Raw genomic sequence first — 16,887 nt, forward strand, 5'->3', positions numbered from 1 at the left:
AGAAACACGATTTGAATAGGTGCGAACGCAAACAAGTTTATAATGAGGAGATTTAAGAGGATCAAAAACTAAAGTCATACCGCAAGGTACAATATCAAAGTGGTCATCCCTATCAAATTCTGGAATGGCCGTGCATTGTTTATGTACTCTTATTCACACTTCACCGATCAGCAGACACCACTCATGTACCTCTCGATAGCAACTATCAACTCACTCAAACAACAACAACAACAATAATAATAATAATAATAATAATAATAATAATAATAATAATAGAAATGAGAGGAAAATGGTCATTTATAACATAAGAGCAGAGATAATAATAATATTTTTGGGATGCCCACAAGGTGTTTGTTAAAAGTCCCCAATGAGTTTTATCTTGGCTTCATGGTTTTAATTATATTACGGTGTATGAGGTTTTTGCATCTGTCTTTTTAGCTATGCACTACAACTGAAGGTTGTGTGTAGATATGTCACATACCGCTGTGAAGTTTCATTGTCCCTTTGTGGGTCTTAGTGGCTGTCAAAATGGGAGTGGAAATGGGCTTGTTAGAAGTTCTCTTATCAAGCATCTTAGTGATCGTCATTGTGGTATCGATGCGCGGGATATCACTCGACATTCTCTTACTTCTAATTTGGGTGTTTATACTGAGGCTGATGTTACCTTTAGGCGTATGGGGATTTGGTTATGTGGTGTTTGCTACAAAACACACACGGTACGTGCTAAGTGCCGTCATGGTAGGGGCCCAGATGTGCCTCCCCCCGATGAGGGAAATGGTGTTGTTCGTTTTGTACTTCATAATTTTACCAAGCCACTAGCCCCCTCTTCTCCTGCTCGACTTTGTATTGAGGATGGTTCGGTGCGTGATCATAACGATGGTTTTGACGTGGCTCTCCTTGATCGTTTGTTCTCTAAGGGGTTTCGCACGGTTAAGTCTATCCCTCCCAAGTGTCGTTTGGGGTTTTCTCGGGTTTTGAAAGGTGCTCTTGATAAGGTGATCTCTAAGCCTGATGACATTTCTTGTTGGGTCTCTTTGTTGGTGTTACCCCTTTGTACCCTTAAAACCTTTCGGCCACGGAGTTGTCGTGATTCTAGGTCTTCGATAAAGCGTCGGCATCAGGAAGAGAATATTTCCCGTGCTATTTGCTCTTGGGGGACAGCGGGTGGAAGTTTACAGCTTGTGAGGGAGTATTTGGCAGAGAATTCTCCTATGTTGTCAGTGGCTGATGATGAGGTCCTTGATTTGGAAGAGCGTAATATTAAGCAGTGTCGTAGGAAGATTTGTGATGGCCATTACACCGCTGCAGCTCGTGTTCTTTCTTCATCAGGCGTTGCTCCTTATAATGACGCCACGCTGGCGGACTTGCTGTCTAAGCATCCTTCTTCTATAGCTCCATCCTTGCCTGATATGCCGGTTGATCACCTGCACCTCGTTACGACTTCTGCTGTTGTTTTGGGCCAGATTAAAAGTTTTCCTCGGGGCACATCATGTGGTAGGGATGGTTTACGTGCACAACACCTTATGGATTGCTTGAGTGGTGCTGCTGTGGCAGTCTCGGATGAGTTGGTTGGCTCTATTACTGGGGTCGTTAATCTCTTTCTAGCTGGAAGGTGTCCTATGGAATTAGGAGAGTATATAGCTAGTGCTCCCCTGAAAGGACCCGTTCATATACATTATAAACGATTCACAATAGTTGATTACATCGCGAGGTATTTGACCTCTATATGATACATTTTACAAACATTGCATTCGTTTTTAAAAGACAAACTTTCTTTACAACGAAAGTTGACGGCATGCACACCATTTCATAATACATCCAACTATAATTGGCTTAATAATAATCTTGATGAACTCAATGACTCGAATGCAACGTCTTTCAAAATATGTCACGAATGACTCCAAGTAATATCCTTAAAATGAGCTAATGCACAGCGGAAGATTTCTTTAATACCTGAGAATAAACATGCTTTAAAGTGTCAACCAAAAGGTTGGTGAGTTCACAGGTTTATCATAACAATCATTTCAATATATTAATAGACCACAAGATTTCCGTTTATAAATATATGTACACTCGCAAGTGTATAAAAGTATTCTATAAGTTGTAGGCACCCGGTAACAAGCCTTAACGTTCATGTTTTACCCTCTGAAGTACACCAGATCAGGTGTGTTTAAAATAACCTCGAAGTACTAAAGCATCCCATAGTCAGGATGGGGTTTGTCAGGCCCAATAGATCTATCTTTAGGATTCGCGCCTACCGTACATAGACAAGTAGTTTAATGTTACCAAGCTAAGGGTATATTTCTGGTTTAAACCCACGTAGAATTAGTTTTAGTACTTGTGCCTATTTCGTAAAACATTTATAAAAACAGCGCATGTATTCTCAGTCCCAAAAATATATATAAAAGGGAGCAAATGAAACTCACAATACTGTATTTCGTAGTAAAAATACATATAACGTCATTTAATAAGTGCAAGGTTGGCCTCGGATTCACGAACGTATCAATATTGAGATTCAATATTGCAGGAAAGTACGTAGACGCAACGGAGATGATAAACACTAGATTGACCTCACGAGCATACCCATGAACCATACCCATCACCTCCATAGCTATAACCCATAATTTCCTTAGCTTCGACTCATTCAAAAAAACTATTTTGAAATCACTCGGACAGCACTCCGTCGTAATATTTTATGTATACTAATAATATCTTGAAATAATACAGAGCAAATATATATATATATATATATATATATATATATATATATATATATATATATATATATATATATATATATATATATATATATATATATATATATATATATATATATATATCAATTGAGAGAGTTTAGAGAAATATATTTTCAAGTTTCTATGAACTAATGAAACCTATTGAATTCTATTTATAATAGATTTTTGAATTATAAAAGTGAATTATTAAAGTATGAATTATTAAAGTGAATTATTAAAGTATGAATTATTAAAGTATGAATTATTAAAGTGAATTATTAAAGTATGAATTATTAAAGTGAATTATTAAAGTATGAATTATTAAAGTGAATTATTAAAGTATGAATTATTAAAGTGAATTATTAAAGTATGAATTATTAAAGTTAAAGTAAAGTAAAAGTAAAGTAAATGTAAAGTTAAAGTATAGTAAAAGTATAAAAAACTATGTATGTATAATACGCGTATAAATATATATAATATTAATTTAAATCGTTATATATATTTAATGAAATAAAATATAAATATCGTTATATTTATTATACTGGTTAAGTAATGAGTTGTCAAAAGTGATTCTAGATATTTATAAAAGTTATATAAGTTTTAATAATAAAGTTCTTTTTAAACTGAAAACGTCTTTGTACGTTTGAAAATAGATTAATAGAATATTATGGAAACCAATTCTCCACTAACTTTTGTCTAACTTTCGTAAATGACACTTTTTGTTTTTATTTATAAATAGCTTTACAAATTATTCTGAATATCGTTAAGAGGAATAGATTTTCTCAAATCATAGTGGACCTCTCAACAGAGACTTGTAATCATAATTCAATGTTTCTGATAATTCAATCATTTAATATATTTTTTTTTCGTCGAAAATCATATTGAAACAAATACGTTCGTGTAAAGTATTATACGTTTAATACTTTATTAATATTCTCAAGTTATAATATATATATATACATATACATATCTATTTATATATAACGGTTCGTGAATCGTCGGAATTTGGTCGAGGTTATAATGAATGTATGAACACAGTTTAAAATTCTTGAGATTTAACTTAACAAACTTTGCTTATCGTGTCTGAATAATATAAAGATTAAAGTTTAAATTTGGTCGGAAATTTCCGGGTCGTCACAGTACCTACCCGTTAAAGAAATTTCGTCCCCGAAATTTGATAGAGATCGTCATGACTAACAATGAGAATGTTATTATAACGATTATAGAGTTTTATCATGTTCAAGAAGAATGGATAAAATAATTCGATTACTCGAAGCGTATGAGTGAAGTTATCGTAAATGAATGAAATAAGATAATAGTGATTCGTCGTATCTTTTGACGTCATCACGATTGATCTCCGAAAAGAAAATCTTTGTAATCTATATTGGATTTGATTATTCGGCGATTAAGGAAATTATGATCCTCTTCGAATTAATGCGATAATCCATTTTGATTTCTCTGTCGGATATTTCACTATAAATCCACCTCATTTGTTTTCTTACAACTCACACCTTCTCAACTCATATTTTAAAGTATTTGTCAATATGCTTCATCCAGTGCTGATTCTTGATATACTCCTCACTTTCATATCTGTCGCTCTTCTTTTTCATCTGCCTCTGGAAGAATCTATTTACTTCTACTATACTCTTAGTTTTATAGTGTTTTTAGTTCTCCCGTGTCTTTATATTGCTATATGCATTGATATATACGGTTTGTGATTTCTGGGTTGTTGTTGGGTTTTATATCTTCCCTTATATTTCAAAGTCCTTGCTTCTTCTATAATCATTGTCATCCACAGTTAATGCTCTCTTCTATTTTCTATGATTTATACTCCCATTTCTAGTTCGGAGCTTTGTCCTTCCGTTTCTTCTTCTTGCGATTAAGCACCGCTTGTAATGGTCCAGAATTCACAGATATAAATTTCGGAATGAACATTGTTAATGTTCTAGGAAGGAAATTGTAATGACACGATCTTGACTTGTCAAATTACCAGAATACCTCGGAAAAGGCCGAATCATCAAGAAATATTTTCTTGATATTTAGAGATCAAAGAGAATACAAGAGTCGTGTAACATAGCACATGATGACGTTATGATCTGTGAATCATCATGTTTCATTTAGAAACTCAGCATGAATTACTGTAATATAATCACGTTGATCAAGTGTCATTATATTATACTAACTCATGCTTCAGCTCCCAACACTTCTTCAAGAATATTCCTATTTTAAACTCGAATGTTTCAGAATTTAGAAACTAAAATAGTTTCTTTTATGATATAATACAGATAGCGCGAAGGTAAATGATTTCAGATAAGAATAATTATAAAAATATCTTCAGAAGTATGGATGATATTTATAATGAAAGATACGATGATATCTTAGAATGTCTAATATCAGAGGATGGTGAAGGATATTGTCCGCAAGGGTTTAGAGTCAGGAGCAAGGTATTCGTTAATGACTTCAGCAAGTACTGAATCATTTGGATTCTTTGGAGGCAGGTTCAGCCTTTGTGATTTGTCCACAGCCTCATTCATACTTTGCTCAATCCGTTTTCCAGTTCCAAAGCTTCTCTTTTTCTGAGCTTTGCCAATATACTATCCTTTATCATCCAACTTTTTACTGTTAAGGTCGTTTACAGTTTTTGCTGCTTCATCAGCATTTTTCAAAATTTCAAGAACTGGTTCGCAGTTTAGGGTGTTTTTCAGAAATTTGTCATTCAAAGAATGTAAGTCTTGGAGGTAGACGTTGTGTGTATATGTAATTGTTGATGTAGACATGCTGCGAGGTTTCAAAATACTGATTGCTGATTCTCAATAATTGGTATGACAATTCTTGTTATAAGGTACGAATGAGTATATGATAGGGTTTCGATACTTATAATGATTTTTTTTTTTTTGGAAAGTCAAAGATCAATGAAGTTGTTGGTAAGTTTATTGCTAATGTGGTGAATATAAACGATTCCCCGGTAACGTTGGCGAAAGGGCAACGTATCTATCGAGGTTATAATAAGACTGTTTTGATTGAGAAGTCGAAGATGACTTGCTGGAGCTGTGACAAAACTGTCTATTTTGAAACGGAATTGAAAAGTTATTTTAGCTAGTAAATGCCAAAGGGTCTAACACGGATACGTGTCGAACTATGACTTGGGTTTTGAGAGTTTTTCAGGTGTATAACTGTGGGTAACATGTGGTTGGATCATCATCTCGATTGTTCCTTAGTTGAAGTGTCTTCAGGAATTTCGAAGGGTTTGAGCACATATTGTAATCGTTAATACATATGATGTTCTAACACAGTTTTGAAGTCAAAGTATATCTTTGAAAGATATAGGAATCTAAGAGTGATGATACTGGTTATATTTCGAATTGAATTATGTGATTTCAAAATCAGATTATGTAATTGAATTTGAATGAGTATGATTGTTTTGATTTATATGAAAGAATGGATATTGTTGTGAAAGTAGGGAGTATAGTTGATGATTGCTGAATCAGTTTCGAAAAATGTAATATATTAATTGTGAATTTATATATCTCTCGGGTATTACGTACCCGTTAAAAAAAATTTCACAATTAATATTTTGTACAAAAGAAGTTTATTACAGTCTTTATGAAAATATATGTGTATATTTTCTTTAGATGTAATATAGATTTAATGAGTTAATATTAAATTAAACTCATTTGTTTTATGGTTGGAACTAGAATTGAGTAATCCCTAAAACTTTATAAATTGCATAAGTATTTCTTCAAAAATATTGAAATTATGAATCATTACTTTGTTATTTGTTGGTTTTCGTGAAATTCTTGTGAACTTCGCAAGGTACGAATGATGTTATTTGAAAAGTTTCGAGTACATCGATGATGAAAGCGTAAAATCAAACATATATTCGAATAATACACTTGATTTATTATAAATTGGATTTTTTATTGAATTGAGACAGAGATTGTAATTAACGATGGTTAAGTTGCGGACGAAGGACGTACATCATTGCATATTTGTAATATGAATTAACTGAGTAGTTAAGATTCACACATAATAGCTTAGTACGGGAAGATTTATTATGGTTTAAAAATTTATACATATAAAATATACATATAAATCTTTCGATTGGAAATGAGTTAATACTTCATAACTCGTTGATACAATATATTTGTTGTTGATTCGTAATGATGTCCACAATGATTCTTGAACTGACAGAGTTTGTGATGTTACAGGTGCTGTTGATTCTGACGATACTGACGGCACTGACTGTGTTGATGATGCTACGGTCCTGTTGATGATGTTGGTAAAACAATTCTAGCTTGTAAATCGTACACCATTTTCGATCAAAGTTTCTACTCTACCATCTCCGTTCACTCATCCGATTTACGGTCAGAATTAAATAATCTCTAAGATTTTGGAGATTACATAACTGCCGCAGAGATATCTCTTCAATGAAGTTTATGAATTAATACTTCATCGTTTGTTGTTGTTGATATTCCTGGATATTTACAGGGCATATGACGTTGATGTTTGAGATACATATTGTGATGTTGCGGTGTGGGATGTGGATGTTGTTGTTGGTGGTGGTGATGGTACTGTTGGTGTTGCTGATGGTGGTACTGTTTATGCTACTGGTGCTGCTGCTGGTGTTTGTAACCTTTGCACCATATTCTCCAAAGCCACTACCCGAGCGCGAAGCTCGTTGACTTCTTCTATTACACCGGGGTGATTGTCGGTTCGGACGAGCGGATAAATAAAATCTAGAATTTGGTGTAGTATGTAATCGTGACGAGATACTCTAGAAATAAGAGAGAAAATGGTGTTTCGGATAGGTTCGCCGGTAAGTGCTTCAGGTTCTTCACCAAGAGGGCAATGTGGTGGATGGAAGGGATCACCTTCTTCTTGTCTCCAATGATTAAGGAGGCTACGAACCCATCCCCAATTCATCCAGAATAGATGATGACTAATTGGTTGATCCATTCCGGTCACACTGCTTTCGGAACTTGAGTGGGATTCCATTTCAGAATCCGAGGGACTTGAACTAATGACGAATTCCATTTCGTACGATTGAATAAAGAATTTTTCGATATGAAATGATTTTCCGGCTATCGGGTGGTATTCTAATTATATAGAGCAAAAGGTTTCGTAGATTACGGAGGAATTTACGGAATATGTCAGGCAAAGTTTACAGTAACAGATACGCTAAGATATGAATTAGCAGATACGCTAAGATATGAATTTTGTCTATACACTATTCATGCAATCAATGCAATAAGATGTGTCTAGACTAAGAATGATAAGCAGGTAATTTCCAACAAGAATGATGAGCAAAACTTTTGAAATGCAGACACGGTCGAAGTCCAGACTCACTAATGCATCCTAACGACTATCAGTTAGACACACTAATGCAGACCTGGTTCGCTAAGACCACCGCTCTGATACCAACTGAAAGGACCCGTTCATATACATTATAAACGATTCACAATAGTTGATTACATCGCGAGGTATTTGACCTCTATATGATACATTTTACAAACATTGCATTCGTTTTTAAAAGACAAACTTTCTTTACAACGAAAGTTGACGGCATGCACACCATTTCATAATACATCCAACTATAATTGGCTTAATAATAATCTTGATGAACTCAATGACTCGAATGCAACGTCTTTCAAAATATGCCACGAATGACTCCAAGTAATATCCTTAAAATGAGCTAATGCACAGCGGAAGATTTCTTTAATACCTGAGAATAAACATGCTTTAAAGTGTCAACCAAAAGGTTGGTGAGTTCACATGTTTATCATAACAATCATTTCAATATATTAATAGACCACAAGATTTCCGTTTATAAATATATGTACACTCGCAAGTGTATAAAAGTATTCTATAAGTTGTAGGCACCCTGTAACAAGCCTTAACGTTCATGTTTTACCCTCTGAAGTACACCAGATCAGGTGTGTTTAAAATAACCTCGAAGTACTAAAGCATCCCATAGTCAGGATGGGGTTTGTCAGGCCCAATAGATCTATCTTTAGGATTCGCGCCTACCGTACATAGACAAGTAGTTTAATGTTACCAAGCTAAGGGTATATTTTTGGTTTAAACCCACGTAGAATTAGTTTTAGTACTTGTGCCTATTTCGTAAAACATTTATAAAAACAGCGCATGTATTCTCAGTCCCAAAAATATATATAAAAGGGAGCAAATGAAACTCACAATACTGTATTTCGTAGTAAAAATACATATAACGTCATTTAATAAGTGCAAGGTTGGCATCGGATTCACGAACGTATCAATATTGAGATTCAATATTGCAGGAAAGTACGTAGACGCAACGGAGATGATAAACACTAGATTGACCTCACGAGCATACCCATGAACCATACCCATCACCTCCATAGCTATAACCCATAATTTCCTTAGCTTCAACTCATTCAAAAAAACTATTTTGAAATCACTCGGACAGCACTCCGTCGTAATATTTTATGTATACTAATAATATCTTGAAATAATACAGAGCAAATATATTTTCAAGTTTCTATGAAATAATGAAACTATTGAATTCTATTTATAATAGATTTTTGAATTATAAAAGTGAATTATTAAAGTATGAATTATTAACGTGAATTATTAAAGTATGAATTATTAAAGTATGAATTATTAAAGTGAATTATTAAAGTATGAATTATTAAAGTGAATTATTAAAGTATGAATTATTAAAGTGAATTATTAAAGTATGAATTATTAAAGTGAATTATTAAAGTATGAATTATTAAAGTTAAAGTAAAGTAAAAGTAAAGTAAAGGTAAAGTTAAAGTATAGTAAAAGTATAAAAAACTATGTATGTATAATACGCGTATAAATATATATAATATTAATTTAAATCGTTATATATATTTAATGAAATAAAATATAAATATCGTTATATTTATTATACTGGTTAAGTAATGAGTTGTCAAAAGTGATTCTAGATATTTATAAAAGTTATATAAGTTTTAATAATAAAGTTCTTTTTAAACTGAAAACGTCTTTGTACGTTTGAAAATAGATTAATAGAATATTATGGAAACCAATTCTCCACTAACTTTTGTCTAACTTTCGTAAATGACACTTTTTGTTTTTATTTATAAATAGCTTTACAAATTATTCTGAATATCGTTAAGAGGAATAGATTTTCTCAAATCATAGTGGACCTCTCAACAGAGACTTGTAATCATAATTCAATGTTTCTGATAATTCAATCATTTAATATATTTTTTTTCGTCGAAAATCATATTGAAACAAATACGTTCGTGTAAAGTATTATACGTTTAATACTTTATTAATATTCTCAAGTTATAATATATATATATACATATACATATCTATTTATATATAACGGTTCGTGAATCGTCGGAATTTGGTCGAGGTTATAATGAATGTATGAACACAGTTTAAAATTCTTGAGATTTAACTTAACAAACTTTGCTTATCGTGTCTGAATAATATAAAGATTAAAGTTTAAATTTGGTCGGAAATTTCTGGGTCGTCACATCCCCTCACACCGCTTGTCAAGCCCGGCGGTGGTATTCGTCTTATAGCTGTGGGTACTGTTTGGCGACGTCTTGTTTCGAAGGTTGGCGCTGCTATGGTTGGCCAGTCTTTGGGAAGTTACTTCGCTGGTCTTCAATTTGGTGTTGGTGTTTCTTCAGGTGGTGAGGCTATTCTTCATGCTGTGAATCGGTTGATTGAGAATCGTGGCTCTGATGTTGGCCTCTCTATGTTATTAGTTGATTTTCAAAATGCATTCAATCTTGTTGATCGTACGTTCATGTTACATGAAGTTCGCCGCCTTTGTCCGAGCATTTCTCAGTGGGTTGAATTTTGCTACTCTAATCCAGCAAGATTGTATTATGGGAACCACACCTTATGGTCTTCTCAGGGGGTGCAACAGGGTGATCCCCTTGGTCCGCTGCTTTTTGCTTTGGTCTTACAACCCTTGGTTTCTAAAATCAGAGATAATTTTGAGGTTTGTCTTCAGGCGTGGTATTTGGATGATGGCACTATTATTGGGGACACTTTGGTGGTGGGGAAGGTTTTGCATTTGATTATGGGGGATGGGCCTCGTTTTGGGCTTCATCTCAACGTTGAAAAAACTGAAATTTTCTGGCCTACGGAGGACCCTCGCAGCAGGCAAGTAGGTGTCTTTCCTCCTAATATTGCTCGACCTTTAAATGGTGTTAAGTTGCTTGGGGCCCCCGCAAGTTCCGATCTTGGTTTTAGTAGTGAACTGGTGATGCAAAGGGTGACCAAGTCCATTGCGCTTATGGATAAGGTTACTAAGCTTGATGATCCTCAGTGTAAGTTGTTGTTGCTTAGGGCATGTACGGGAGTTTCTAAACTCTACTTTACCTTGCGTACTTGTCCTCCTAGTATATTTGAGGCGGCTCAACGCGCTTTCGATGGAGCCCTTCGATCTTACTTGGAGCGTATTGTTACTGCTTCAGGGCCTGGGTTTGGTGATTGGCAGTGGCGGCTTGCCACCTTGCCATTTGCATTTGGAGGGCTTGGTGTTTATTCTGCGGGAGATGTTCGTCATTATGCTTTTCTGGCTTCTCGATTACAGTCTGCTGGGTTGCAGACCAAGCTCCTACGTCATGCGGGTATTGTTGGTCTTGGTCGTGCTTTTGAAGATGCATTGGGTCTGTTTAATAAAACGGTTGGGTTTGATATTTTAGGTAATCAGAGTGAGGTCGCTGCCCCCATACTCATGAAGAAATTGGCAGATGTTTATTTCACAAAGGTTACCGCTTCTGCAGAATCCACTTTTTCATTATCTCCCCGACAATCGGCCTTATGGAAATCGCAGCAGGGTGATCACACCTCTGCTTGGCTAAGGGCAGTCCCTATTTTGGGGTTGGGTCAGACGATGAACGCAAAGACTTACCGATGTGTGTTGTGCTACCGGTTGGGTGTTCCATTGTTCTCTATCTCGACGGCATGCTCTGCCTGTTCAAGGGTTTTTACTGGGGATATTTTCGGGGATCACGCGGTGTCTTGTGCTGGTATGGTGGGTATTAAGCATCGACATAATGTTGTTCGGGATTCCCTTGTTGATGTTTGTTATCGATCTGGGATTTCAGCGAGAAAGGAGGTTGACATTGGGTTGTCTGGAGGGAACGACAGGACCCTCAGACCTGCAGATGTGTTACTTTATTCCTGGGATTGTGGTCGCGATGTTTGTGTTGACTTGACAGGGTCTTCTCCTTTGACACAGTCTGGGCTTTCTGACTTTGTCCCTGGACGTGATGTGGTTGATGCGGCTCGTCGGAAGCGGGTCAAGTACGAATCTAGCTGTCAGGCGATTGGTTATGGTTTCATTCCTTTCTCATTTTCTTCCCTTGGGGAATTAGAAAAGGATGCTGTTTCTTTGCTAAAGCGGTTTCAGAAGAGTTCGATGGCGCAAGATATTGGTGCCGGTGCTGCTGCTCATATTTTTACTAGGATAGGTTTTGCTATTGCTAGAGGTGTGGGGGCCCAGATTGTCTCTAGGCTTCCCACAAATTTTTTGTAAGTTTTAATACTTTTAAGTTTATTATTATAATAATAATAATAATAATAATAATAATAATAATAATAATAATTATTATTATTATTATTATTATTATTATTATTATTATTATTATTATGAATATGAATACATTCAATTATTCTAGCCGCTCCTGTTGTTATCGAACCATCATCCAACAATTCCATTCTTTTATGACTCTCACTCGTTCATTATTTTTTCTCATAAAACAAACAAACACACAAAAATGGGTACAACCATAGTTTTGTATCCATCTCCGGGTATGGGCCATCTCATATCAATGGTTGAGCTAGGAAAACTAATCCTCAAACACCACCCTTCTTTCTCAATCAACATCCTCACTCTCATCCCATCTTTCAACACCGGCACAACCGCCGCCTACGTCCACCGCATCTCCGCCACCTTCCCCGCCATCACCTTCCACCACCTCCCCGATATCCCTCTCGACCCATCACCCTACCCTTCAATGGAAGCCACTATTTTCGACCTTATACGACGCAGCAACCAAAACGTCGAACACACCCTTTTATCCATTTCTCAATCTTCTAACATCAACGCTTTGATCATCGATCTTTTTTGCATGCCTGCCAAGTTTGTAGCGTCCAACTTAAACATACCCGTTTACGTTTTCTCTACTTCGGGTGCTTGTTGTCTTGCACAACTACTTTACTTTCCAACACTTCATAAAAACACGAATATAAGTTTTAAGGACATGAACACACTCATTCATTCACCAGGGTTGCCACCCATACCGTCATCGGATATGGTGGGCCCACTTCTAGATAGAAACTCAAGTGACTATACAGATTTCTTAGAGTTTTGTATACAATATCCAAATTCAGCAGGAATCATCGTGAACACGTTTGAATCGTTAGAACCAAAAGTGCTTAAAGCGATTAGGAACGGCGAGTGTGTCCCCGATGGGCCCACCCCACCAGTCTACTGTATCGGGCCGTTGGTGGCGGAAGGTGGTGATGGTTCGCACGACTGTTTGAATTGGCTTGATTTGCAACCGAAAGGAAGTGTTGTTTATTTGTGTTTTGGGAGTTTGGGTGTGTTTTCGAGTGATCAGTTAAAGGAGATTGCTAAAGGGCTTGAAATGAGTGGACATAGGTTTCTATGGGTGGTACGGACCCCACCATCTAATAAAAAAGAAGACCGGTTTTTAAAACCACCAGAACCCGACTTGGATTTATTATTACCAGACGGATTCTTAGATCGTACTAAAGATAAAGGGCTCGTGGTAAAAACATGGGCCCCACAAGTCCCGGTTTTATGCCACGAGTCGATTGGTGGATTTGTGACACATTGTGGGTGGAACTCAGTACTGGAAGCCGTACGTGTAGGTGTTCCAATGGTGGCATGGCCATTATACGCCGAACAAAGGTTTAATAAAGTGGTATTGGTGGAGGACATGAAGTTGGCTTTACCGATGGACGAGTTAGAAGGTGGTCGTGTGCCTTCGACCGAGGTTGAAAGGCGTGTTAGACAGTTGATGGAGTCGGAGGAAGGGAAAGCGATTAGGGAAGTTGCGGCAATGATGAAAAAGGAGGCCGCGATTGCGATGAGTGACACCGGGTCATCTCGTGTCGCATTGTCCAAGCTAGTCGCGTCATGGTAACTAGCATTTAATTGTCTGCATCTTACTCACTCATGGTACGTCTCGACATGATTAGATAATGTTATCGTTGGTCACAAGTGTTCTTATGTTCTTGTTTGTGGTATATATGATACAATCCACTCAATAAGTTAACTTGGAATTTCAACTACCTACTTATTGTACTAATTTTTTGAATAGGTACTAATTCACTACCTAACACATATGGTCTGTATTAAAAAGTGGTTCATAATTATTTAAGGAGGAGTATATTTTAGAAAAATTGGATATCAAGTGCCCAACACATTACATTTATTAAAGATTAAAAAATTATACATGCCTAATTATCCATTATCCATTATCCAATGTTACTAAATGGCACGAGCTGTTATTGTTCACAGGGGTATAAGAGTCTTTTTACTCCTGAACACAAGGGTAAAAGAGTCTTTTTACCCCTGATCACATGGATATTTTCATCTTTTTACTTCATTTGTTTAGAATTTGCACAAAATATAAGGGCTAAATATAAAATAAATTAAGCTAAAGTTGTGTCCAACGTCCCTAATAAATATACACTTCACGAGACCATGGAAACGAATAGAATTATTTATATACCGCGATATATGCTTTCATAAAACATTGTATTGTACACTACTTTAAAACACATCTAGTGATCTACGGGTAAAATATAAGTAGACAAGTAAAATATAAGTAGACAACATTTTTAAAGGGGTGCAGATCAAGTGAATCCAAGCACTCGTGTAAATCATCATTCATCACCACCACCATCCACTAGCGCCGGAGCGATACAATAAAGTGGAGATACTTAGGTTGATCATGTACGCAAAATCCGTCCCAAATTGGCCAATTGCTCTAAATGGTTTTGGTTCAAGTGAATAAAATGGGTTTACCTAAATGTCTGCTGATTTCGGCAAGTAATGTTAGAGTTGAAACTAGCTCAAATAATGAGTCGTATTCTATCAAGAACGGGCACGTGCAATTCACATGATGAGATTGTTGGCATGACCGAGGCTGAGAAAAAAACATGAATGTACAAGTAAAGATGATGCAATGATACATAATCTTAAGATTATAGGTTGTGTCATAAATATATGGGCGGATTAACATTTTTAATAAATTAAAATACATGTACCTAAGATCGATCTGCTAGTAATATATTTAACTTATTTTATTATAAGTAAATTTATTTTTATTTTATTTATCCATCATTTGTTTTAAATTTCTGAATTATTTTAAGTCTAACATAGTTAAAAATAATACGGAGTATTATTTTATTTTTTTAACATCGTAATGAATACCGTTCTCCCTCTCAATTTTTTCAGTATAAAAACATTATCGGTAAATATCAATACTCTTCCATTTGTGTGTTTTTTTATATATACATTCCGAGATTTTAGCCCGCGCGATGCAAAATCGTTAAAAATTTAATTAAAGTATTAGTTACTGTATATTAATTTCTAAATGTTGTGTGGTTCCAGCAGGCTGATATGAACAATTGTATACGACTATAATATAGCCGTCAACAAACAGAATAGCATTTCCGTCGAATTTAGTTTCAACTTTACAACTTTGATGCTAATGTGATGTTTGACAGTGTAAACCAGAAAAAAAAAAAAAATGAAAATTTTAAAGTAATTATAACTGTAACAACTTATATAGGTCAATTTGAATCTGTATAATATACATGGAGTAAATTATATTATATAGGGCAAATTGCTCAAAAAAGTAACATAACACTCACTTTTTTCCAATAAAGGGTATATCTGTTTTTTTGTTGCCCATAAAGGAGTTTGATTTCAATCTAACGCGTAAAAAGGTATCGTGATTTCAGATCATTGCAATTGGGGTAAAAATGGACATGTGGCATTTTTATTTTAAATTTTTGATGAGTTGTATATTACATGTGTCAAACCTCCATTGCCACATCATTAATTTCATTTTATCCAATTTACCTTTTTTCCAGTAAAATAAATAATAATAATAATAATAAAAATAATAATAATAATAATAATAATAATAATAACTAGAAAAAATTTGACCGCGCGTTGCTGCGGTTGTATTCGGCGCGCGGTCGAATTTGAATATACCTTGTTTGGTACCTAATATATCTAATAGGTTGGGTTGTTTGTTGGACGTGTATGTATATGTATGTAATTTAGCCCGAAATATTTAATTTTTTTAACGATATCCGTTTCGCGTATAGTTAGTCACGTTGTGTTCGTAAAATTAATTCGAGTTGAAAGGTGGTCTCGGAAAAATTTAACTCGCACTGAGCGTGAATATAGGGTCCGTTATTTATTGTTTTTTTAACGATGTCCGTTTCGCATATAGTTAGTCCCGTTGGGTTCGTGAGATTTTTTCGAGTTGAACGGTGACCTTGAAAAAATTTAACTCGCACCGAGTAAGAAGATGGGGCCCGTTATAAATTTGGGTGGAATAAGGTTTTTTTATTTTAATAAAATTATATATTTACATTTTGTACTCCTGAGAAAGTGTAAAGTTGAGGGGGCGATGCGTAAATTGTGCGAAAGTTGGGGGGCTCTTTGTAGTGTGAACGCAAACTCAAAACGACATTGCGTTATAACTGAAACGAGGGGGCGATGCGTAAATTGTGCGAAAGTTGGGGGGCTCTTTGTAGTGTGAACGCAAACTCAAAACGACATTGCGTTATAACTGAAACGACCAAAAATCCCATGACATTTAGTGTGTAGGGGTAATAATAATAATAAATCCTCATCCTAGTTGCATCGTGTCATCATCAATCATCAAATCAAAATAATAAAATAATTCTATCTAATACTCCGTATAACAATCATAATCATCATTATCTCAAATAAGTCATCATCATTATCTCAAAACATCATCATCGCCATCTTAAATCAATCGCCACCATCATCATCTTAGATCATCATCATCTTCAAAATTCGTCGGAACTTCAACATCTCCGGTGGTAGGTTTTCTTTTCCGCTCAGCAACCCAAATGGGTG

General features: G+C 35.3%; 1 protein-coding gene across 1 annotated transcript; it reads left to right on the forward strand.

Annotated features, from left to right (window-relative positions):
* Nucleotides 1-12,475: 12,475 nt before the first annotated feature.
* LOC139865718 (UDP-glycosyltransferase 88B1-like) lies at nt 12,476-14,079 on the forward strand. The gene has a single exon (XM_071853795.1). It carries the CDS (start codon nt 12,509-12,511, stop codon nt 13,901-13,903), a length of 1,395 nt encoding a protein of 464 aa, XP_071709896.1. The 5' UTR covers nt 12,476-12,508; the 3' UTR covers nt 13,904-14,079.
* Nucleotides 14,080-16,887: the final 2,808 nt, after the last annotated feature.

Source organism: Rutidosis leptorrhynchoides, chromosome 9 (genome assembly GCF_046630445.1).
Source record: "Rutidosis leptorrhynchoides isolate AG116_Rl617_1_P2 chromosome 9, CSIRO_AGI_Rlap_v1, whole genome shotgun sequence".
Taxonomy (NCBI): domain Eukaryota; kingdom Viridiplantae; phylum Streptophyta; class Magnoliopsida; order Asterales; family Asteraceae; genus Rutidosis; species Rutidosis leptorrhynchoides.